This window comes from Eupeodes corollae, chromosome 1 (assembly GCF_945859685.1).
Source record: "Eupeodes corollae chromosome 1, idEupCoro1.1, whole genome shotgun sequence".
NCBI lineage: Eukaryota > Metazoa > Arthropoda > Insecta > Diptera > Syrphidae > Eupeodes > Eupeodes corollae.
In genome coordinates this window covers 87,364,748-87,392,038 of record NC_079147.1, presented here as the reverse complement: position 1 = coordinate 87,392,038, position 27,291 = coordinate 87,364,748, and the positions used below count along the sequence as shown (strand labels likewise).

General features: G+C 32.1%; 1 protein-coding gene across 6 annotated transcripts in view; it reads left to right on the top strand.

Moving 5' to 3' along the window:
* The window catches only part of LOC129941726 (homeobox protein Nkx-2.1), a 108,755-nt gene that overhangs the window by 19,087 nt on the left and 62,377 nt on the right, over positions 1-27,291 (top strand). For all 6 annotated transcript variants that reach the window (XM_056050431.1, XM_056050430.1, XM_056050427.1 and 3 more), the window contains one exon: positions 759-970. In XM_056050431.1, coding sequence (XP_055906406.1) covers positions 759-970 — 212 coding nt within the window. The remainder of the gene's footprint in view (positions 1-758; positions 971-27,291) is intronic.

Genomic DNA, 27,291 nt, shown 5'->3' with positions numbered 1-27,291 from the left:
ATTAAATATAAACATTAAAATTGTACTGAATTGCTTAACTAACAATTGTTTTAAATGTAAAAACTATGTTTTCTGATAACAAACTAAATTTTTGAACACTTAACTCATTGTGAATACAAAATTGGCTTTGAAATAGTGGTTCTTAATCACTTTTTTAAATCTTTATATCATTACCTTAGCAACATGCATGTAAAGCTTAATTTTCTGAATATTGAAGTTAACAATGGGTATGGTTTTCTTCTTAATATTAAATTGGTATTTCTATAATAATATTTCTGTATTTTCCTTAATATTTGGCAATTGATTTTGAATATAATTGATTTTAAAGAAAGCAACTTTCTAAAATATTTAAGTATTCCCACTTTTGTCTGCTATTCGCAAAATATCATTTATTTGATTACGTTGAAAACGTCTATAAGTTGAGTTGGCATGGGTTAAAATATTGTTTGTACCAAAATATATTTAAATCCGATTTTATTAAATTTTGAGTGGGACGGTACTGAAGACTTAAATTTAATTGATCAATATTTCAAAAGCTGATATAAAATGTATTTCAAATATAAATGTTCATTTTTATTTAGAAATAAATAATTTTCAAACTCAAAAATGTAAAGAAAACTTATGTCTTTACTTTTATATTATGCAAATTTTGAGTTCAAGCTTAATTTTGAGGTGTTTCTAACTTAAATACATTTTTTAAATTTAATTAAGGTTTCTTTTTTAAAACTTTATTGACTTTTGTTTCTCTTTTATTTCAGATCAAACTCTAGCGGAAGTAGTATAAATTCACCTAGTGCTTTAGGTAGTAGCAGTATGGCAAATCCATATGCTATGGGTCCGCTTTACCATAGTCCTGGTGTTCAAAGTTATTGCGGACCAACAGATAATTTATCATTAGCTGGTCATTATACGGATATGAGAAGTTCAGCTGGTTGGTATGGTTCAACAGCTAATGATCCAAGATTTGCAAGTAAGTTTTATTATAGTCAAGTAAATCTTAAACTAAACATATTTATACAGGGTTATCCATTTTGCGGTTTCAAAAGTAAACGAAAAAAAAACACATCAAATATTTCTTTTTCATGATATTTATTTCTTATTATTAAATTTGAATGTTATCATTATGTGCGAAACACTACACAGTTTAAATGACCACAATGTGAAAATTGTTGCAAGCATCGATTCTTTTGATGTAATTTTCGACAACTTTTTGAAACAAATTTGGTGGTATCTCAGCCATACCTTGACGAATATTGGTATTTAAGTGTTTAAGAGTTCTAAAAAAAACACGGTCTTTCGCGTAGCCCTACAAAAAAGTCCAGGAGGTATCAAACCGCATGATCTTGGTGGCCATTTGATATCGCCACGACCAGAAATTATGCAGCCAGAAAATGTCTCTAGCAATAAAGCCATATTCGCTCGAGTTGTGTGGCATGTACCAAATTCTTGTTCAAACCGCATATTCTTCAAGCCGTATTCTTCAATAGCAGGCAAACAAAAGCTCCGAATTGACATTCCACCGTCATTTACGAAGAAGTAAGGTCCAATCACACACCTACGGACCAAAGAAAACAGTGACTTTTTGTAGATGTAATGGCCTCGCTTCAATTACTTGAGTAAACTCGGTCCCAAATATGACAATTTCGTTTATTAACATACATACATGAGCGAGTAGGTGGGTAAGTGCTCAAGAAATGTTGCTTGAAAAATCGTCGCCGTTAACCACCTTTTGTTCAATTACCCATTCGACGAATCTACGAAGTTGTGAATGGTCATCTGGCTTCAGCTTTCGTGAGAGCTGGGCTTTATATGGATTTAGGTGTAGATCCAAATGCTAAATACGCCATTTTGTGCCGTAAGAAAGTCATTATTCCAGGGAACGACGAGCTATGGACACATTCGAGCCTTCAGCAACACTTACACTTACAGCAGTCATATGATGATGCAGGCCTTACAAGATCTGTAATCAATCCAGCCTTTTTAAATTCCTTCACAATTTTGCCAATTGCTTGCGTAGTATGGACGGTTATGTAAACCATAATCTCCTCTTAAATCACAAGATATGGCTGGGGCAGAATCACCATTTTTGTGTAGGTTTTAACAATTTGTATGCATTGTGAGATAGTTAAACGATCCATTTTAGTGAATGTCAGACTTTCAACTGAAAAAAAATCATTGGTATACCAACTCAGTTTGACAGATGTCAAATTCCATCGCTATAATTTTGAAACCGCAAAATGGATAACACGTCAAATCCAACATTTTTAAAGAATAATTTAAAATATATAAGCTTATGTTATCTAAAAAATAACCCTCGTTACCCTGAAATCAAGTCAAGATTCCAATCATTGTTATAAAGACTTAAAAAAAGGTAGTCAAATGAACGAACTTAAATTCAAAGATATACCTAAGGAAAAAAATCAATCTTCAGTTTATTTACCATGCACTTAACCAAGAGTAAATATAAAATTAAGTTTGAAGAACGAACAAAATAAAATATAAATATGTATGGGACGTATGTATGTATATTTGTTAACCCGTCGTTCGTCGTCTTCAATCGAATATCTCAGCAGCAGTGCAGTGGTTAAAATTATTCAAATATTATGTTTTTTTGTTGAATCAGCAAAATTAGTCATTTATTATTGACACAAGTTCAGAAGGTAAAGAATTTGTTTGACAATACTAATGGAAAACTAATTTTTCCAAATTAAAAAGAACGAGAGAAATAAATAAGAATAATTGAATTTTAAAGACGACACGATGACGCGACGCACGTACGTACGATGCAGACGCAACAACGTTTATCAAGCCAAAATGAGCAAACTTTAGACTTTAGAAATGAAAAATCAAATATGAACTATTATTTATCACAAAACAAAGCATCAGACAGCTTTTTATGCCTCTGCTTTTATTCAAAAACCAAACAATAGGATGCAAAACAATAAAAAGACACTGCCAAAAGACGAACTCCTGTGGTACACCGCGCCGCGCTGTGCATCTACAGATATTCTCTTTTTCTAGGTAAACAAATCTAAACTTCATTATTGTCTGCCTTCAAAAACAAAATAAATTTTCTAAGAAAAAAATAAAATAAAAAAACTAAAAAGCTCAAATCGATGCAAAAAGAAAAAAATACGACACCCCTACCGCATTTTTATAAAAATGTAGGTACAAAATAAGTCCTCTTTCTCGGTTAGAACTTGTACCCTCAATCCTTCAAATGACGTTTCCTATTGTATTCTCTCACTAAGAGCACATTTTCCATATCAACAAAAAAAAAAGGAACAAAAGGACCCATGAACTCCATTTGTGTACCTATCCACACAAAAAAAAATACACTTATACACTTCGTGTCGCATGAAAAGCCACGGTTTTATATTTGACGATATTTTTCAAACCCTTAAGTTTTTTGGAAAAACGCAAACGTGGAATGAATGAGGTATGTACAAAGCTTATATTGTGAACACAAATTTTGGATTAAGTTGATAAGTACAAGTTTTATGGTGGGTTTTCCGAAGAAGGTCATAAAAAGTACCATGAATAGCAACAAGACCTAAATTTCCCTGTAAGAACTTTTAAAGTTAAGAAAATTACCAAAAATTCTTATGGTTTATGTAAATATTGGTTTTATTTAATGGATTAAAATAGTTTTTAGTAATGTGTGCTGCCTCCTGATTTCTGAATTACTTCAAGTAACCTGTGGTGTATGGATTCTCAGAGTGCTGTCCGATAATTAAGCGAAATTCTTTCCCAGATCCGTTTTATGGCTTCAATAATCTCTTCAATTTTTTGGTATTGCCGTTCGCTTCCGTTAACTTTTCTTGAAAGCCATCCCCACAAGTTTTCGATGAAATTTAGGTCAGGAGAATATGGGGGTAATTGGTTCACATTTTGCCCCTGAATTCACGCGTTTGTTGTCTGTGCGGCATTTGTGCATTATCTTGTTTAAGAGTCCATCCTTGTCCATCAAATAATTCAGAAACTGCGAAAAAACTCGTTTCAAGAATCGATTTGAAAATGATAGCCGTCATTTAAGGGCTTTGAAAATCCAGCTACACAATCCCGTAATAGGTCATTGCCTCCCATACCTTTACACCACCTCCTTTGCTGTGCCGTTTTCAAGATTGATTTCTTTCTTTCTTAAATCATGAAAATAGCAGCTTTACTCATCATGATTGTCCAAATTAAGCTTTGTTTTAATCCAAAAAGGCAAGGCTATGCAAAGCTTGATTCCACCTGATGTGATTTGTTGCAAAATTAAGGCGTTGGCTCCTGTTTTTCTTCATTTTGTTGGTGTTGTATATGGTCTGCCTTCTGTATCACCCCAACAACAGTCGATCTACTAGCATTTACCCCTGCTTCTGCCTTGAGTTTAATAATGGAAAGTCTTGAATTTGAGGAGGCTCTAACTTTATCGCTCGTCTTTCCTAAAATGATGTGGCTTTCTTGACTCTTCCTTTGTGGTTTTTCCATACCTATCTGGGTCTTTGTACTAGTTGCATACAGCATTTGAAACCCTTCAAATTTTTCCGGCTATAAAACAGATGGTTTTTGCCGAGATACTGGGAAGCTCGAATTTGACCTATTTACTCCTTGGTTAGGCCTTTTTATTCTAACAATACTTCTTGATCCTATCAACTAAATACATACTCGTGCTTAACTCCCCAACAATCAGAGTATCCTTTTAGCTGACTTGAAACACGCTAATTAGCAAATTTACATCTTGTTCGTATTCATGTGACACAAAAAAACAGGTACTTTTTATGACCTTCTTAAGAAATTGTCATAAAACTTGTATTTATCAACTTAATCCAAAATTTTGATCATTCTACATTTGGGTTTTTCCGAAAAACCTAAGGGTTTGAGAAATATCGTCAACAAAAAAAAAAACGAAATAAGCTTGCCCCTATTCATATGACACGAAGTGTATGTATGACTCAACGAGCGATGTATGCAAAGTATAACAAAACTTATAGGTATACCATCAGGATGCTTTTAACGCTGCTGATTCTTCCCTATACCTTCGTATAAAACGACTATAAAGCATTTGGTGGATTGCGTATATTTTTATATGTGTACATTTTTTAGTCCTTCAGTGAGGACATAACTATTAAGGTACATTATAAAAGAAAATAAAAAAACACACACTCATTTTTATATGTTGCCCCTCCCCTCTACATATGAGTATGAGTACCAACATATAAGTACACAAATAAATGTAAAAAGGAATATAAATATATGTTCATATGTACACTTTACATCAGTACATTTTTAATGTAGGTACCTACGGATTTCCTATAAATCTGAATAATAATAAATATAAATCGAGCTCGCTCAATAAATCGTTCAAAAATCTATCGCTAAAGGATTATACTCGTACGACACAATCAATTTCTCTTTTTTATTATTCATCCCGTTTTCACAGTTTGCGGAATTGTTGTTTGAAATTGTAAAAATAGAAAAAAATACATAGAACTTTAGCCGTATAAAAGATAATCCTTGAAATGATGATAATATTTGCTTTTTTACTTATGTACGTTTTTCTTTCTTCTTGTTTAATTTATTTCCCATCTCTATGTTGATGCACGCTTATCTGGCACATCTTTAGCCCAATAAAACGGTTATGGACGCCATTTTGTATTGATTAAATTCGTTCAATTGTCATTTGAAATTCTTTTTTCTTTTTGTGTATTGGTGCTACCTAAGCAAATTGAAAGACGAGTGATGTGTGTTTGCTTTGGATTAACATAAATAAAGATTTGGGTGGTTTTTGTTACAAATATTAGATACTCCAAATATCTAGGAAACATGCACAATTTGTGAAAATCTATTTTATCAATTGTTCCAATAAATGTCTAGGTAACAAAACATAAGTTATATCAATCCACTTGAGCGAGAGTGTTTTTTTTAATTTGAAAACCTTTCGTGGCATAAGTTCTATTGCAAGCATAAAATACCAATAGACAAGAACTTACTTACTTACTTTAATTGGCGCTACAGTCCGGGGCGGACCTGGGCTTCAGCCAACATACGTCTCCAGCCAGCTCGGTCCCTAGTAGACAAAAACTACATATATTTACATATACATATACATACATAATTTTGTATTCATTATTGTTTTATTTATTTGGACTTAATATTGGTTAATTTAACAAAGAAGTTTCACTCAAAATGATCGACCTTAGTTTAAATGCCAGCCTTTAAACCTTGTGGCCATCGATCTGTTTCTATTGATATATTTGATACTGCCTTCGTCAACTCTTCGAGAAGGCTTTTAGTCACGGTTTTCAATTCTTACCGCAAAAAATAATCTTAAGGATTAAAATATGGATTCCCCGAAAGCCAATCTTAGGATTCTCCAAGCCTACCATGTTGACCAAAAGACACTTTTTTGTTGTCTTGGATGTGTTTGTCTCACTTAAATCCTGTTAAAGAATCCATCTATCTTCATTGTGAAGTGTATTTGTTAGGCATTTTGCCTTCTATTCTTAAATACGTAGCAAACTGGCAGAAAGACTCCAATTCCCGAACATTATTGATTTGATTTTTAACAAAAGAAGATTTTGCCAGAACTCATAGGCAATTTTGGTGCTAAAAGCGAAACTGAAATCAAATTGGCATTTATAAATTATATTTAGAAAAAAAAATATAACCATTTAATATCAATTGTATGTCTTGAGACACAAGGTCTTGTAACAGATTTTATAGCCCTACTATGTAGGTTTTATAATCAGTCAAAGTCAAATTTTTACATGAACCTTGACTTTAAAGCCAAACTTATGCTAAACAACAGATGATTTATTTTAATTAGAACACAACATTAAAACTAAATTTTTTGATAGATAATAATTTATCATGTATTCAAATTTATTAGAGAACTTCAAAAATTCCAAAAATTTCTATACATCATTTTTATTAAAAATACATAAATAGTTCAATTATGAATGGGAACGATATGAACTGCTCTGTAAGGAGTGTTTATTTTAGAGGTATAGAACTTTAAAATGGAATAAAACAAACATTATTTTTTTAAATTGACACGCAAGTTAATTTAATAGAAAGATAATCGATAACTTTTTTCAAGTTGCAACCGTATTTTGGAAATATATCAAATGTTGTCCTCCAAGTGGTCAATCGTGTCGAGCTTATCGGTGTAGAATAGCAACTTCACCTATTTCCTATCAAGAAAAACAATGAAAAAGTGTTGCCGTCTGTCAAAAAGCAAGTAGTACCAAAAAAAGTAGTAAAGTAAATAGTAGCGAAAAAAATGAAATTATAAATATTAACTTATTAGCTTATAATGTTGCTGGGCTTAGTAACAAATTATTATTTGTAGATTTTTTCAACTTTGTAAAAAAACATGATATATTTTTTCTGTTCGAAGCATTTATAACGAGTGAAAAATTTGAACAATACTCTAAATATTTCTCTGGATTTGAATTGCGTTGGGTATCAGCAGTACAGTCAACTAAATTTGGAAGAGCTAGTGGTGGACTTTTATACGGTTTTAAAAAAGAAAAAATTAACGCTGTTTTTGTAGATGTCAACAACATACCTTGTGTTAAAATACTATGCACAAACTTAACTTTTTTTGTATTACCCACGTACCTTAATTGTAATAATTGGGAAAATGACTTTTTTGCGTTAGAAGACGTTTTAAATTCTTCGCTTGTCCAAAATGTTTTGCTTATAGGAGACGTTAACGCCCGAATAGGTTCAAACCAAATTATTCCAGCAAATTTCCATCTGAATTCAATACCTTCCCAGTTTCTTGAAACCCGATTTTCTAAAGATAAAACAATTAACAAAAATGGACGTCTATTTTTAGATTTATGCCAAACACATGATCTGTTTATCCTTAACGGTTGCTCCAATCATGATAGTAATGGGGAGTTTACTTTTATAGGGGGGAGCGGGAAAATCAGTGATTGACTTTTGTACTGCATCAGCGGAATGGAGAAATCGTATTTTGTCTTTTAAAGTTGAGTCACAGATTTTCTCTGATCACATGCCCTTGGTTGTCCAATTTACACTAAATAAAATCTCAAACTCAAATTACTCAGAAATCACCCTACCACCCAAAATTATTTGGAAAGAAAGTAAAAAAGAAAACTTCCAAACAAAAATTTTGCATGAACTTCAGAAACTAACTGATACTTCTTTAGTTTTCGATACAAGTTCAAGACTAGACTCTCTTTGTAAATGTATAAAAGTTGCTACCTATATAAGAAACAACAGAAAAATTGTCAACTTCAAACAAAAATGGTTTGATAAGGACTGTTTGAATGCAAGAAATAATTCCTTCGATCTTTTAAAGAAATCAAGAAAACAAAATTTAAATGAAACAGCCACCAAACAGTATATTTCAGCAAATAAAGCTTACAAGGATTTGTGCAGATCAAAACGCCAGGAATATTATACATTAGTAGCACGCGAACTTTCAATGATCAAAGATAGTAAAAGTTTCTGGAATAATATAAAAGAATTGAAAGGATCTAAGCTTATTTGCGGAACAAACTTGAAAGCAAGTTGTCTAGCTAATTATTTCAAAAATTTACTCAATCCTGATCCAATCTCGAATCATTTTTCTTTTGCGGAACCTTTAATTTTAGATCAAACTCTCGATTGTCAAATTTCAATAATTGAAATCCAAACTGCAATCCATTACGCAGCGAACAACAAAGCCCCAGGTCCTGATAGAATAAGCAATGAGTTTTACAAAAATGCGCCTGTTAATTTTGTATATGAAATTCTTCACCTTTTTAATAATATTTTCAATACCGGAAAGGTTCCACAAGCTTTTCAAGATTCTCTGGTCTATCCAATTTTTAAAAAAGGCGATGTTAACCTAGCAAATAATTATAGAGGGATATCGTTTATGAATTCTATTGCGAAGCTATTTGCATCTGTACTCCTTAGTCGCATCAACATTTGGTTAGCAAATAATGAAGTGCTTAGTGAATACCAATCAGGTTTTCGTAAAGGCTACTCCACAGTTGATAACATTTTTACATTAAACTCAATTTCGCAGTATTTCCTTCGTCAAAAAAGAAGTTTGTACATATTTTTCGTGGACTTTAAAGCTGCTTTCGATTCGATAGACCGACAAGCATTATTTTATAAGCTATCACAAAAAGGACTGTCGACGAAACTTCTTTTGGTCCTGAAAAATATGTACAAAAATACTCGCTCAGCGGTTTGAGATGGGAAAGATATGTCTGAATGGTTTGAGACTACATCTGGTGTCAAACAAGGTTGTCTTTTAAGTGCAGTTCTCTTTGCTATATTCATTGATGATATATCAATGTATCTGCCCGCTGGAATAAGTTTTGCAGGTCTAAACGTTAAGGTACTCATGTACGCAGATGACATTGTACTTTTAGCAGAATCGCCTCAAAGTTTACAACTTATGATAAATAAGCTAGTTGATTTTTGTAGAGTCTGGAAATTAACGGTAAATCTAGAAAAATCTAAAGTAATGATAGTAAGAAATATACAATCAAAACTTAAATCGAATGAAAAGTGGTTCTTTAATGGTGAAGCCATTGAAATAGTGACAGAATACAAATACCTTGGAATACTTTTGAAATCTAATATGAAGCTAAGGCCGGTTTCAAGTAATGTGTTCCGTTATATGCTACGGTTGTCAAACATGGGGATATCAGTCACACGAAGAAGTAGAAAAACTTCAACGTTACTTTCTCAAACGGCTTTTCTTCTTACCATCCAATATTCCAAACTATGTTCTTACACTTGAAACCGGCCTTCCTGCTCTTTTTATTCATACTCTAAAACTCCACTTTAACTACATTTTGAAAGTACTGGCATATATACCAAATAGAATTCAATTGTCAATAGCAAAGTACATCATCGATAACAAAGTGGAGTGGATAGGAGAATGGAGAGAATGGGCAACGAAGTGTGGAATTGAGCTAAATTTTCAATATACTAACATAATCTTGCTAAAAGAACAACTCTACGGGTTATTACAGGCTGTCGACATCTACCAGAGCGTAATGAAAATTTACAAAAAATGTCATCTTCAATCAACAGAGTCATTTACCCCAATTTAAATCATAATATTTTAAATAACTATTTTAGTGATGAATACAGTACAAAGGAAATTTCTTTAATCTGTAAAGCAAGAAGTGAGCAACTTAATTTAAACGGCTCACCCTATAAGGGTTCACCCACTACACATTGCACCCTTTGTAATTTGAATTCAAAAGAGGATACTTTTCATTTTTTATCAATTTGCCCAGTCTATAAAGAACTTAGAGTCCTCTACTTCGGGAAACCAACTTTAACTATGGAGCAAACGTTAACAATTTTAAACGGTGAAAATTGGAAAAACCTAACCATTTATCTTGAAAAATCAATCTGTTACAGAGAAATGATTATAACAGAATTTTCTTAATACTTAAATTAAAAACAGTACAATTATATATCATGTTTTTATAATTACTAGTATATTATTGTTGTATATTATCTATTTTTTTAATTATAATTTTAAATAACTAAAATTTTGTTTTAACTAAACTAAAAGTCTGTACATAATGCTTAAATTAATGGGTTCAAAAACCCGTATTTTTGTTTTAGCCAAACTAAAAGCTCTTTTTTTTTGTAATCTTGAAACCAAGTTTTACTCAATTTTATTTTTATTTTTGTTTTTACCAAACTAAAAGCTGTTAATCCATATGTCCAAAATATTATGTATTATCTAATAAGTAATTTATTTTTGTTTTAGCTAAACTGAAAGCCCTATTTGCATATTTATATAATTTTTGCAATTGTTCATTTACATTTTGTTAAATAGTAAACATTTTCTTTGTACACAATTTGAAAACACATAGTCAATCTGGCAGACGGCATTGCCACCGCCAAAACACTTTTATTACCAAATTTAAATGTTATTCAATTGTAACGGAAACTATTGTATTTAACAATTTTAAGTAATAAAAAGCATCTATCTATCTATCTATAGTAAGATTTTACACGAATAACAAAAACAATATCCTTAGTATGATTAACCCCGATAAAAGTTAGAGTAGAATCTTACTATGGATGGGTTTTTGACATTTATACGAGTCTCAAATGGATCTTATGTAATTTCGTTCTCAAATGTTGGTACGATTGATATTGCATTTGTATCTCGATAGCTGTGTTCGTTGAGTAGTTGTGCATTTGGAATCATGTGATTTTTCCATTGGGGAAAAAAATCAATCTATTACTGTTGCTATTATTTAGTTCTGCTAGCGAAAATGGACTAACTGGACTTATTTTGCAAGAAAAAACAATAGAAAAGATAATTAAGTGTTTCTATGTTTCCACCAAAAGTTTATCTCAGTTTAGATTAAATAAATTTTCATGGTGTTTCCACCGCACAAGAATATTTAAAAATGATTAAGTTTGACAGCATTTTCTAAAATGCATATGGTGTTTCGATGTTTCTTATGAAGTGCAAGTGAAATAGTTTGATTCGTGTTAAACAATGAAAAACTTCATGTGCAATTGTTTTTAGAATTTGATTAAACCAAAAATATATTTTTTTGTATACAAACATGTAAATAACGCATTATATGTATAACCAACTCCACGTTTTTCTTCTCAAATTTTGACTTGACTTCGATCCCCGACCGGAATCGAGGCGAATCAAGATCATTTCAACTAGATTCAGGTATATAAAGAGTTGAGGCGAACTTTAAACTCGCTTCAACACCACATATTAATGAGTCTCAATTTCCAGATGTTTTCTTACCACTTCTTCTTGAAAATTGTACATTTAATTTATTTTAACTTTTGATTTTCACAAGTATTAGTATTATTCTGACAGATCTTCTTTCAGTTGTACCAATTTTTAAATACAAAAAATCTGGCTACTGCGAATCGTTTTGTTGGCAATTTCTCACTGTCCTATATATTTTTTTTGTTTAATTGGGTGGCACAACAGTCCGTTGTGAACCAGGGCCTAGTGACTTACAACTCTCAACCATTCCTGTGTGCGAGTACTGTTGTCAGGAATGGAATGTCCTATATATGGAATGCCAAAACAACGCACTTATTGTTTTTAAAGAAGTATTAACGACAAATATTCCTCCAACCCATAAAACAGACCAAGCAGTCAGTCGGTTTGGATGTAATTGTGTCTTAAAATGCACTCGAGGATTATCATCCCTCTAAATACTGCAGTTTTGCTTATTGACGCATCCATTAAAGTTATCTTTATCGCTAAATAAATTCGCATATGAAATTTGGGTTGGGACAAATTTCCACAATTTTGAAGCGTTGTTCAAGTATCATTCTTTTCATGTTAGATTGACAAACCAAACTTAAAAATAAATGATTTGACAGTTGGCAAAATGGCACTCAGTTAAAAAGTATTCTCAACTTAAAGTTCCATTTACTTCTAAAAAACACACGTTATACATTTTAATTAAGGCTCTATTATTATAAACGTTGCGGCAGCTCTTATTTGTATAACATTTTTTTTTATATTGTATTTGTAAAGAGACGGAGTTGAATAACATTCAGTTACAAGTCGTAGAGTGTATCATGTATATTATTTCAGCCCACCAGGGTTCAGATCTGCAGTACGTGAAAACATTTTTGTGGTTTTATCGGTTTTTTTTCTATGTCGTGTTCGAACTTTGATGTCATTTATAAGGCCAAAGCCATAAATACCAACAATACAAATTGGCTCTAATGCTCTTTCTGTACGAAGACAAGACTATAGTTAAATAAAATAAATTAATAGTAGACTATAGGGGTATTTCGATTCTTCCTTGTTTGAGAAAAATATTTACCCAAATTCTATACTACAGGCTTATGAGGTGGGTAGAAGAAAACAAATTGCTCAGCACTTTCCAAGCTGGTTTCCGCTCTGGTCTTTCAACTGTGGATCAAATCTTCGCACTCTCCAATATAGCAAAACGTTTCATCGATAGCAAACAAAACTTTATGTATTTTTCATTGATTTTAGGGCAGCATTTGATACCATCAACCGGAATTCACTAATTTATAAATTATCAAATTTTGGTTTATCGACAAAATTTTTAAGACGCTATAAACTTCTCCTCACAAATACTTGCGCTACTGTGTCAAATGGGAGTTCCATATCCAGCTTCTTTAACACTGATTGCGGTGTGCCTTAAGGTTGTCCTTTAAGCCCGATTATGTTCGCCCTTTTCATTGACGATGTCTCCCGTGATTTTCCTGGGGGTGTTAGGTTTGGAAATATACTTATTAAGGTACTACTTTATGCAGACGACCTTGTTGTTTTGTCGGACAACCCCACCATATTACAGTTACAAATTAATAGACTGAAAAACTTTTGTGATAAATGGGACCTGAATATGAACACCTCAAAATCAAAAATTATGATTTTTGAAAGCAACCGTCGAAGGAGAAACCCGCCAGAAGCATGGTCATTGGATCGTGAACCTATAGAGGTTCAAGTAGTATTTAGGTGTTCTATTTTGTAGCAATCTAGATTTCAGGCCCCATGTTAAGGGAAAATGCTTATCGGCAAAAACTGCAATAAACCTTATATGGAACAAAATCTTCTGCAATAAGTACATAGACATCTCAGCTAAATTTAGAGTTTTTGAAGCTACTATAAACTCATGCTTTTGCTATGCCAGTCAAGTTTTTGGTTACCAAGATCTTGATGAATTTGAGATAGTGCAACGCTTCTTTTTTAAACGAATATTTAAACTTCCAAACTATACACCAACTTACGCTTTACATGTGGAATCAGGGATCCCTCCGATTTTTCTAAAAAATCTTAAATTTAATGCCGATTACATAATATAAGTAATGCAAAGGTCAAATGAAAATCTTCATAAGCAAATGATGGATTTCGCATTCCGAAGGAATTTATCGTCGTTCAAAGAATGGTATGAAATAGCAAATGCGCACGGATTTAATCTTAACCTTGGTACAACTTCTCTTGATAATTGGAAAGGTAGGTTTTATGAATGAATTGCGTTGGTTGATGATTCATTGTATCTCAAGTTCTTGAATAGGGCTCGAACCTCTCCAAGCAGATTGGTCTATAAGCAACTCAATCACACTTTGTTTTGTATTTTAATAGTAATCTTTCTGCAAATCAAATAGGTACTTTGTTTAAAGCAAGAACTGAGTTGCTAAATTTGAATTACAAACCTCACAGAAATGATAATCCCAGGTGTAACCTCTGCAATCGAAATGAAATCGAAGATGTCAGCCACTTTTTAGCCGTTTGTCCAATTCTACAAGAACTCCGAAGACTTTATTTTTCAAAAAGCTTTCTCAATCACCAGGAAGCGAAACAAATTTTAAACGGAGAGTGGGGTTGGAAGGAGTTTTACAATTTTATTGATCATGCCTTAGATTACCGAAACAGTTTTTTAGAGTAATTTTAAATTTTGAAATATATGTATATTTATGTATCATTATCTAAGATGTAACGAGGAAATATATATTATGAACTTGGATATTATGCTTATTTAAATTCAATTTATTTATTCAATGGTCTACATAATCTATTTATAAACATATACTATAATCTTAAACTTTCTTTCTCTTCTCTCTTCTCGATAAATGTCAATTTTCAGGCAGACAGCAAATATATTTTTTGCCATGCTAATGTTCTTATTTAATTTTTCAAATGTATTTCGAGTTTTGGTTAAATAAAGAATTTATAATAATAATAATAATAATAATAATAATAATAATAATAATAATAATAATAATAATAATAATAAATAGTTGCCTTAGAGCGAATTCTTTCACTATTGCTCAACTTAAGGCAATCATTTAAGTTGATCAACTTTGAGTTCATTACAACTCTAGTGTTAGATCGAAAGTTGAAATGTCACTAATTTGTGTCCTTATTCTCTAGTTTAAGATCGAAAGTTGATTAACTTTAGAATTTGAAAGTGTATCCAAGTGTTTTTTTGAAAATAAAGCAGAAACTGTCAACTTCATAGTTAAATTTGTGGTAATAAAACGTCAAGTTTTAAGTTCAATCACTTAGCAAGGGAAAACGTATTTGACTGTAAAATAGCACTTTGTCCAAGTATTACACTGCACCTTGGATTTCCAAAACTTTCTTTGAAATATTTAATCGATTCGTTAATAATAATGAGAGTCACAACTTGCGTTCATTTTAAAAAGTGTTTTCGCTTTGTTTTTCCCATTCAATCATTCTACTTTAAAAATTCTTCAACTAATTAAATTAACTTTATTTTATACGTGTTAAAAAACAGTTCTAGTATTATTTACATTAAAATAAAACAATATTTTTAAACCAAAACCAAAGTTTCCCTTTTTTTGGAAGTTATCAAAATATCAGGTTCATAAATTCCTCTTAAGCTGGAAATCGACAGTTAGTCAACTTTGAGCAAATAAAATCCAAATTAGTTTGACTGAACAAAACCGGCCTTAATTGTTTCCAATTTTCTCAAAAACTCCAATATATTTATAGACTTGAATTTGTCAAGTTTATTCGCTGGGTTTACTATTGAGATTTTTTTTCAGAGACCATCGACAGAGGTTACTTTTTTTCTTTTTTTAAATAACTAAAATACTGAGATTCTGGTTTTCAGAAAAATGTTAGAACAATAATGTAGGTGTTGCCTTTGTTTTCCAATCTTTGATATTGTATTTCAACATGCTTTTCTGAAAAATTGCCCCGACCGCCGAACACGGCGGTTATAGCCCCCCACCGTACCACATTTTTTCATTCATTATATTCGGCCTGCATCGTAAACAAGAATCTAACAAATTAGAACTCTGGACTATAAAATCAAAACTGTTCTAGTGACCTGTCGTTCGTCCGGTTCAAGTGCTTAAATGATTTTATTTAATATAACTTATGTATAGTGTACCTTCTTGTACTCGAAATCAACCTTAATTCAAGGATCTAAAACCCCTTACTAACAATACCCAACCTTAAAAAATCTTTTAACTTAAACTTGTTCAATCCCTGTTTATTAAAATAGAAACATCATCAAACACTCTTCAAAGATACTCCTTTCTTTATAGAGGAAAACAAAAGTCTTTTAACTCAAGTTCAAGACCTTGATATAATCAAGAAAACCATAACACATCAGATAAATAAATCACAACAACTGCATTACGTATAAAGTATACTTTAATTAAACAAACTTATAATGAAGATTAAATAAAAATACAAAAAAGTATTATTATAATTATACAAGTTCAAGTTGAATAGTTATCACACCCATTCAATTCCACACCATCATCAGACATTATAGACTTTGATAAATCAACAAAAACAACAAAAATTCAAGCGTAAATGGAGGAACGTACATTTTGATTCGGACTTCGGAATAGATGGTATATACCTAGGAACAGGTAACACGACATAATCTTGTCCCAACAGAGTGGTCCACCTTCTCACAGCAGTCAGTCTTATTGATATGTCCGATCATCAGTCACAGACTAAACACAAAGCAAATGAAAAATAAGGAAAAATTAAATATTTTTATTGAATACATTTTTACAATACAAATATTTGAATTAGAAAACTACAAAAAATAAAAACCATTAACTTCATTATTGATTCGAATCGAATCAATGGCGATTAAGTGAATGTTGTTATAATAAGTGTAAATATTCGCGCGAATATAATTTAAGATCATTAAGATTGTTAAGGAAGGTCCCACGCTGCTTTTTCATGGACTTCCTCTCTGTCTCTATTTATAAAAATTACATTCAGCGTGACAAGCTTAAATATTATAGAATCAATAAGCCAAAGCCATATTTTTCTTCGAATCAAAACAAAGCTAAACGATTTACGTTTTATGTTTTATGTTTAAAAAAAACTACGCATCTTCATTGATTATTATTTTACTGGAATTTCTATTGAAAAAACGACACAAGAAGGTTAAACGTCATTGGGTTCGTGAATGTGCTGAATGAGGAGCTGAATAGGTGTTCGGAATCAGAGTCAGAGTTGGAATTCATCAATTCACGGTCATTATTCTCTATTACACAACTCATCATATGTCACTTGTCAAAAAGTAGCTCCAACAACTTGATTCCCAACTCGCCCAGTCATTGAGGTATTATATTTTCTGTATTGTTCCAAACTTCGGAGGAGATGTGGTGATGATAAGTGAGAATACAATAAAATTTCTCATATGTCAAGTTTTAATGAGGGGATCACTGTTAAGACGATGAGTCGCACGATGATAGGTGAAAGTTTTGTTTTTTTCTTTCTCGTTTTTGTTTGTCGAAATTCTTTTGAAGATTCAAGTTCGGTTAGATTTTCTTTTTTTTTGATTTGACAATTGAAGTCTTTTAAGGAAATAATTGTGTTCTAAGAAAAATGACACCAAATATCCACAGATACGAAAGAGGTGACATAATATTACGTTCTTTGAGTTGTGTGGGAAACCCTTTTTTAATGGTTTGAATGTTTTCCACAAGATTCTGGATATTGGTTTCTGAAGTGTAAGGGTTATTCAATATAGCTGAGAGAAGAGACCACATAAGAAACACTTGTTGGCCTACAAAGAATTCCGTTGTTGCCGAAATATCAAGTTCTTGAATTACCTTCTTCTTTTAGAACTTAAATAAAACAAAATGTTAGGTGTTCCAATAAAAGGTTTCATTTTGGTATTAAAGGAAACATATATTTTAGAAAATTAAAGAATTTGTATTTCATTGTTAATAGACGGTATTCCAATGTCATTTACAACGATAAACTATCAGCTGACTGTACGGCTAAAGTTTCAGCATATCTTTTTCATGAAATTTTTCATGAGCAATTCCCATATTTGTGGCTGTTTGTCCTCGATATCTTTACAATATCAGTTTTAAAGGCTTTGACTTAATTGAAGAGAACTAAACAAAAAAAGTCTTAAGATTTTTGTGACATCTTCTAGAAATAACAATATCAGAACAATTTTCTGGCAAAGCTGCGAACTATTATAGCACTTTGCGCTCAAAATTTCCAATGTGCCATGAGCCAAATATCAACCAGAGACACCGTATGCTCAAAATTCACGCCAAACAGAGATTTTTTCAGGATGAACTTAACGCGCTTGAATACCATGTGAATTGGTCCCTAATGCATCAATTTTTTTAGAAGACGCACACTTTCACGTTTGACCTTTTGGCTCGTTTCACACTACAAGGTTTTGACCGTACGGCAAAAAACCGGACGGCGACATTTTTTAAGGGGCGCGAAGGAGAGCAAATACGCTTTCATATTATATGGTCGGCCGGACCGGACGGCTCGATAAGCTTAATGGTGTACGTGACGAATTGCATGTTTTTACATTATCTGATTTTATTCGTGCGGCTGAGTTCGATCAGACACTTCAAGACACTTCAGATCACATATAAGCTCGATAATCGGGGTCATAACCAGGCATTGTGTAATAGGTAAGCACGCCACGCGGCTAAGCGTATTCTCAAATGAAGCTGTATGGATGAGGAAGATGAGGAAACAGTTCATTACCTCCTCTGTACATGCCTTGCTCTAGTTCAAAAACGCAAGAATTACCTAAGACAATTCTTCTATAACGACTTAATGATCTCAACCATAATAACATAATCAGTCTCTTAAGTTTCGTAAAGGACTCAAGCTGGTTTCATTGAGCTTAGAAGAGAACCTTAAGATATCATAATGGGTCATTAAACTGGCGTAAGAGTGTCCTACTCCACCACGGACAGCCACTTTGACCCAACCTTACATAGTCCCAAGTCACGGTGCAAAATTCGTCAAGAAGCAATCTGAGATATGCCGAGTCTGAGTTCTTAAATGTGACAGAATAAATGACAGCCAATTTGACAGATGTCAACTGTTAAGGGTCGAAAAATATTCCTAACATAACTAATACAGATGGTTTATCACAATAAAAACTAATTTTGATCTTGGTTAAGGCAACAATTTGAAGTGTTGCTTTGGTTAATTGAAAACTTAACAACAACTATTTTATAGCAAATTTTATATAAAATGATATCAAAGCAAAAAACATACAATTCTCCCCCTACTAAACTAAATCAATAAACTGATGATGAGCCAGTTAACAAATACAATATAATGAAAATCTTTCTAGATACCTAAAAGTTTATTATCTTAATCGAATAATTATTATTGTATCCACCCTTTTGCATTTCAAATAAATTTATTACAAATAGCTAGGTTAGGTATCTACGAGTAAAAGGTATGTCACTTAAGTAATCAAATAAATTATAGACAACAATTCTATAGAACAACACGCACCCTCTCTTAAACCCATCACACACCCCATCATATAACTATGGACTACTGAATAAAACACCCATTTTGTTGGAATTCCTGATGTTCTTATGTCGTCGTCCCTTATGAAACCATTCTTTTAGTCTTGTCTCAACTCTACTATATAGTCCCCTCCTTGAAAACCTATAGATTTATGCAGCTATACTCGAAGTTGAAGGAAGGCTGGTTTTTGGTTTAGGTTTTGTTGGTACGACCGACGACGTATCTGATGCGAAAGGCTATGTGGATTGTGGATGTTTTAAGTGAACATTTTGTATCTGTTGAATGTATATAATATTTATCTTTCATCTTGCTTAGGTATGTATATCTGGCCCTTTTAATTTGTTTTTGGCTTCTTGTCTCTTTTGAGCTGTCTACATTTAATTTTCTCCATAGCACAGGTCGTATATATTTGAAGGTTTTAATATTTGATTTAGACTAGAAACCTCAATTTCGAGTGTAAACATTATAAGTCTTTCGAATGATGTGTAAACAAAAGATGGAGAGTGAGCAAGTGGGCAAGTTTGGTAGCTCATCCCGTGCCAAGAAATCTGACGTCTGACCTAGAGTCGACAGTTTCTGCATGACATAACCTCATAACCTCATATGACAGTGACAATGACAGTAGCTGATAACAACAACCTGATATTTAACGATACGAAAATGACTTAAACCGCTTTGAAGTGTGTTAACACTTAGCACACATCGGACACAGGTAGATAACTTCTTTATAAAAAATTCATAGCTCTTCGTGTCTTCACATTGTTTACATATTTATAAAAGCTACTGGTCTTCTTCATAAAGATGTTTGTCTAGTTAAAATGTGACCAAAATGGCGTTAAGCTACCGAAAGACAAAATTTTTATTTGATCTGTCAAATGACTGCTTCTGTCAAACAACGCACGATGACAGCATTCAGTGATATCGGAAACTAAATCCCCCTCTCAGGTTAATTGAAGTCACATCTAAACAAATGTCATTACAAATAATAGGTGATTTAACTAATAATAATATCACGTTACACCCATCCCATTATTGTATAGTTTTTAATGCCCGAGGAAATTCTTAAGGCATAAAGAGGGAAAGGAAGAACGGCAGATAGCCATTTAAAAGAAAAAGGCGGGTGTGATGTGTGAGCATGATAAGGGTATTTGTTGTCATGGTGTGTTGTGTTGAGGTTAAGTTCTGCTTTTCACCCCTCAAAATAGTAATTTGATATCAGTTTTAATTGTGTTTAAGGTTTTATGAATAAACGTTTTGTAAACGACTCCGACGACGACAGGACGCGCCGCCACCACGCACCGACTAAAAGATAGCCTATTTAACACTTGTCAAATAAAATCAAGAGCATGACAAAGCCTATACGGATCGGATTAGAAAAAGGGAATATCAAATTTCAGGTGTTTTTTTGGGAAGTGTTTAAATTCACTTGGATTGATTACACTGTGCGGGCTGTAGCAAGTGAACTGAACTGTTTTACTTTTGCAAATCTTGAGTTCAAATAAAGAGTTATAGAAATGAAAATAAAGAAACAATTAAAGCTTTGAATTCGGACAACAATTTTAAACAATATAGGACTACATTTTTATAATTTACAATTATGGTGAAAATGTCTCTATTCTAAAAACTAAAACCATAAGGTTGGGTTTGAAATTTCAATACTGACAGATTTTCCAAGTTCGCTACAAACGATACTTTTATTATATGGGAAACGCTATTAGTAACTCTTAAAACACCTATAGACAATGGTTCATTGAATGCATAATTTGTTCTGTGGTATGGAATCATCTTAAAACACTATCGGTTCCTAAGCAACTTCGCAGGAACATTGAAATTAATTAAGGCTAAAATTTCGGAAAATTCAATATTATTTGCCAATACGTCACGAATGACTATAACGCCTGAGAAATATCTTCGAATTTTAAGAGGCTTAATCTCAATGAAGCCTTTTCATAATATAGTAAATCTATTTTGGATTTTTTTCTATTCTAAAAGAGTGAACTTCATACGAAGGGTATCAAATAGTACTACAAAATTTAAGAGTAGATCTAACAAATGCGCAAACCAGACATTTTAAAGTCTATGGACCACAGACCTCTTTTGAATTGCGTAACAAAAATCCAAAAATTGCGTTACCTTTTGCTACTGAATAATCTATAGGGTCCGCCAAATAACTTTTTTTTTGAAAATACTATAAAAACATTGAGTGAAACCAATTTGAAACCAAACATCGAGTCTTCAATTGTTGTGAACAAAAATTTGTTCAACGATCGCCATTGAGTGTAACTGCCGGTCCTTGCTCATTTTCGAAGAAAAATGGCCCAATTATGCCGCTGGACCAAAATCCGCACCAAACGCAGTGACTCGTTTTGGGTGCATCGGCTTTTCAATTTATGCGTACGTTTTTTCTATGCCCCAAAATCGACAATTTTGCTTGACAAAGATGATTTTTTTTGGCAAAATCGGCATCTTCTTTAGGATCAAAGGATCCAACTAATTATCTGTCAAATCAGACATGAGGTAAGTGTTACCCTTCACGAAATAGACACTAGTATAAAAAAAAACTTTAGTTGGCGGACCCCATAGTATGTTTTAAGAAATCAAGCTTTTAGTCAAAAATTACATCAAGGACCATTTTAGAGGTTAGTGTTGAAAGAAATGTATCATTTATTTTATATAAAAGGTTTGATTGATAAACAATTACGTGATAAAGTGAAACTTTGGCATTTTTTGCAATTTAAAGGTGTAAGGAGTTAATCAAACACCAATTCGATAATCTCTCAAGATCTTCTTAAAATAAAATGCAATCCTATTCTGTTTTTATGCAGCGAAAGACTTTTAAATCATCCGCATACATGAGGCACGTTGAATTTGAAAATACGTTGGGAATAAGAAAAAAAAGAGGACCGAAGTGGCTTCCTTGAGGTATTCCTTCGTTAACGGTGATAGGTGAAGAGAGAATGTTAATATTACGAACATATTGATAACCATCATTAATCCGATTTAAAAAAGAAACCCATTTAGTAACCTTATAAGTTATAAATCATATTTAACCCGATCAAATGCTCTCCAGATTGATATCCTTTCTCAAGTTCATTCAATACATCATTAGAAATAAATTATAAAGTTTGTGCTAGTAGAACAATCAGCAACAAAACCATGTTAGCATTGAGAAATGATGCTTTTAAGAATTGGAGTTAATCTTTCATACATTAAATTTTCAAAAACTTTTGGAATTATAGTCATCTTACTAATAGGATAGTTAGAAACTTCCGTCTGATTGCCTTATTTATAAAATGGTAAAATTATAGAACTTTGTTCATGTATTTAGAAACTCACCACTTTCAAGGAAAGGACTTATAATAATTTCCAAATAAAATAGGAGCGATTTATCCATGTCAAGTTGTGTGTCAACTTTAATTTCAGATAAGGCTTGTTTAATTTCCGAAATTGAAATATTTTAAGTTCCAATATTAAAATAGCTATCAGAATAATGTAATTGATCAGCAAGAAGTTTATTCGTAGTAGTAACTAAGTAAATGGATTGCAAATGACTAGAAAGGATTGTAAGGATCATGATCATTGTTTGGTCCGCGAAGTTTCTTAAAAACTTTATTTATTTTTGTTAATGAGATTGATTAATCTTTTACCAAACCACACTAGTTTTGAACCACTTTTAATTTTTACTTTGGGTGTGCATAAACTATTCAAATTTGTATTAAAAAATAATTCATAACAATCCGTTCCATTGAGATTATTATTAATTGCATTCAAATTTATTTTAGTAAAATCATATTTGAAATCAGAATTAGAAGTTGAAGTAGGAGTAGAAGTTATCAAATAAATATAAAATAAAAAATGTAAACTGAATGTCATATGATTTTATGAAGATTCTGGTGAAGTTTGGACACAATGACATATACACTTTGGAACATCTCACTATAGAATGGTTGTAATCATTTTCTACGTTTTAATACCCTAAAAGAGAATCAACACAAATTAAAATTAAATTATTTAGCACAAATTAAGTAAGTTTTTCATTTATTTATAATATTTCAATACAGTTAGAATTTGAATTGCTAAGGTAAGGACTTCACAACTGGAATGTGTTTTCAAAATAATTAATTTTAGTTTTTTATAAAATTTCCTTGGAGCTTGTCTCCTGCTTCAAATTCATCCGTTCTCCAAACTTGTCCCGCGTAACAAAGAAATGTTTTAACAACACATTAGAATATTTTGTATTTAGCTAAAAGCAATACAATTTGGTTTAAAAAAATATTCCTCAAAGTCATATTGAGCAAGTTTTGGGAAGACTTCGCCTTTTCAATTAGATGATTTTTGAAGTTCATCGTTTTGTTCAAATTCACGCCTAAACAATTGTAATCTTTAGTGATTTCAAGACGATGGCTATTGAGGAACCAACTTTCTGTAACTAAACTGTGAACAACATGATTTTGGAGTATTTATTGCAAGTTCAAATGTGTTGCAGTATGTTGACAACCGATTTAAACAAATCTGCAAATTTTCTGGTGACTGAAAGGACCACTAGTTCATCTGCATACAGTAGAATATTGATTGCAGTGTTAGCTATCCGAATCCCACCAGGAAGATATTTGCCAATATCGTTAATGAAATGCAAAGAGCAAAGCACTCAGAGGGCATCCTTGTTAAACAGCGTTAGTAACAAACCATTGTGAGAACGTAGATCCATCCCAAACCGTTGCTTCTGTACCAGTACATATTCCTTAATACATTTAAAAGTTTTGAGGAGATTCTGAGCTGAGAGAGTTTAAAAAAAAGTGCATTTCTGTTGACTAGGTCGAAAGCTGTCTTAAAATCAAGAAAAAAAGCCTAAATCTTTTTATTTTTGTTTTGGAATGCTTTGACAATTGGCGTTAAAACAAGTATCTGATCCACAGTACAATAGTTTTTCCTGAAACCCGATTGAAAGTCAGTAAAAATGCTGTTATTGTCAGCTCACTTTTCTACTGTGTTCTCTAAAACATCGCAAAACATTTTTGCCATAATGTTTATGAATGATATTCCCCGAGAATTTTCGACGTTGTTTGGATCACCTTTCTTATGAAAAGGGAAAATAACAGACTTTTTGAAGGAAGAGGGAATGAAGCCGGTTGAAATAATGTTGTTGAAAAGCTGCTTTAGGTTAGAGATCAAAGACTTAAAGATTTTGCTTGAATATTTTTAGATTCAGCTTTTTTGTGCGACATAAGTGCTGTACTTGGAGTTTGATTCAACGTACCATTTTCCAGTTCCTTGGTATAACAATTGCGTAGTGCTTGTAAAAGGATATGGCAATATTTTTGAACCTTTCACATTTCTTATTTTAGCTGCCATGGAGTTTTGAAGTTTTTTTTATAATGGGCTTTAAGATTTAGGGACAAAGAAAAAATACAACTGTCCATAAGTCTAAAATGACTTTAACAAAGCTTAAATTACGTTAATGAATTCCAAAAAGCTAAAAATTCGTAGTGTAGCATTTTAAAATGTGTGAATTTTTTGGGATCATTTTCCAATACTAACTTTTTGATTTTGTTGAAGTAAAATTAGTTGAATTAGTTTTTAACTACAAAACGTGGGAACAAAATTAACTTTCAAAAAGCATGTGTAGAAACAAAATACACAAAACACAACTATCCTTAAGGTATTCTAAAATATACGTAAGATCTGAATTTTTCTCTTTTATTAGGGATGAGATCTGCAAATGGCTCGCAGCCATAGGCAGAATGAGTGACTTAACCAACTTTAATTTAGTGCTAGTGGTAGAATTGATCTAATAACAGATATTGCTCAGAGAAATGCATAAATCTTTGACACAATAGTATCGATGTGGGTATCCCAAGAAAGTCTATTGTTAAAGATCAATCCTAAATTTTTGACTTGTGTAACATAATGAATTATGGAATTATTTTTTGTTTTAAGGTTTGCGTTTTGTCTTCGTTATTGGAAGAGCTATAGTTTTTTCAGGAATAAGTTGAAGCCCGTTGCGGGTCGACCAATCATATATTTAGACTGTAGATCAATGTTCATTCTTTCAGTAAAAACCTATAAAACTGAATACCATGAGCGTGGATATGGTATTGACAGAAATCAAAACAGAAAGCATGTCATTAATGAACAACGAAAACAGTTAAGGCCCAAAGATAGATCCTTGAGGAACACCAGTATGAACAGGAAAAAAAAAGACGGTTTGCCATTACAAGATACAGTTTGCAAACGATTGGTCAAATATGAATGAATAAGATTTTTAGTTGTTTTAGAGAAATTAAAATAAGTAATCAATTTATCACAGAGAAGATTATAATTTACGCAAATAAATGCCTTCGCAAAGTCAAGTAGGTTATCAACGTAGTAAGTTTATGTTCTAAAGTTTATGTCTTAAGTCATCGGACACATAAAGCAAAGCTGAAACACAACTATGCCCAGACCGGAATCCTGACTGCAGAGGTGTCAAAAAGTGTAAGTCTTTAAAATATTTTTTTATTTGGTAACTTATATGAGTTTCAAAAGCTTTAGATAAAAAAGGAAGTATAGATTTGGGCCTGTACCCGTTTTAATTTTGGACATTTTCCAAGAAGTGAAACATGTAGAAGTCATTATTATTGTGTTAAAGATGTGAGTTATGTGAGGAAGAAGAAGTGATAGGAAAATTTTAATAAAGTCCAGGATGAATATTATCAAGTCCAGTGCATTTTGATTTTATGGAAAAGATTGCTATTCCTACTTGATACTCATCTATTTACCTAGTAAGTGTCTAAATTATCGCTCTCTGCAATTCTAAAGGACATACAACTAAATTGAAAATCTACAATTTATATCCTCCAGATCAATATCATCCTCATCATCATCATCACAAATTTGGACATCTTTTCTTAAGATAATGTTCTTGACTTCTTTCCAAAGATACTTTTAGGACCGATTTGCGTTGAACTTTTAATTAAAAAATTGTTTTTCGCAGATTTTTTCAAGCTCGTAACATGATTACGTGACTGTTTAAATTCACGAACCATTTCAGGACAACCAAAATGACTACCACGACGACGACGGTATGACACACTTCTTGCCTTAGGTAATTGCACTAGAGGACATTTCTTCTACAATCGGTGTAATCAGAGGAGAAGAAACTATACGCGGTGGCATATAAAAAGTACTGACACTTTATTTATTATTATTATTACCTTCAAAAATTCTTTCTTAATATTTTATAAAAGTTAAAAATAAGTTAAAATAATCTTAAATAAAATCTGTTAAGTTAGCATTTATATCGGTTTTCTTTATTTGAAATACTTTTTTACTTATTCTTTGAATTATTTTACGTGTTAAATTAACTGTACACCCAACAGAAATAAAAAAAGTTATATTTTTGTAGTAAACATATTGAAAGGATAACCCACATCCGCTCTTCTCTCCCACATATCATTTTAACCCAACAATACAATTTGTAAGGGAAATAAAAACACAAAATAATATTATCATTTCAAAATCGCACGAAATGACCATTACATCTCATCTCTAGCCATAACACTTCCTCTAAAACCTTCGTCCAAGACTTTGTTGTTTTATTTATATTTTTTATTTTTACAAATTTCAATTTAAAAAAAAAATAATATTAAAACTCCAATCTCAATATTTATTTTAAAAATTGCTTAAATCCAAAAATATGTGCATGGGCTTACGAGTATGTAGGTAGATACGTCAAAGAAGGCAAATGACATGACAATACCCACAGTACACTGTCCACTGTCATCGTCATCACCATTGTCATCTTTGTTGGTACTCTGGACTGTGTAAACATTTTCCAATCCCAGTCCCAATGAGCACAGAACCTTATATTCGTAGTCTGCCTCTTTTTTTTCACCACAAAATTCATTTTGTATTTTGATTTGATTTCATATATTCGAAAGCGGTTGTGTTTTTATTTTCTTGAATGTTTTCTTTTTATTTGTGGTTAGGTTCTTGTGTGGGTTTTTGAATGTTATTATTGCTGGAACACACATTTCGAAGGTCCAAATACATTT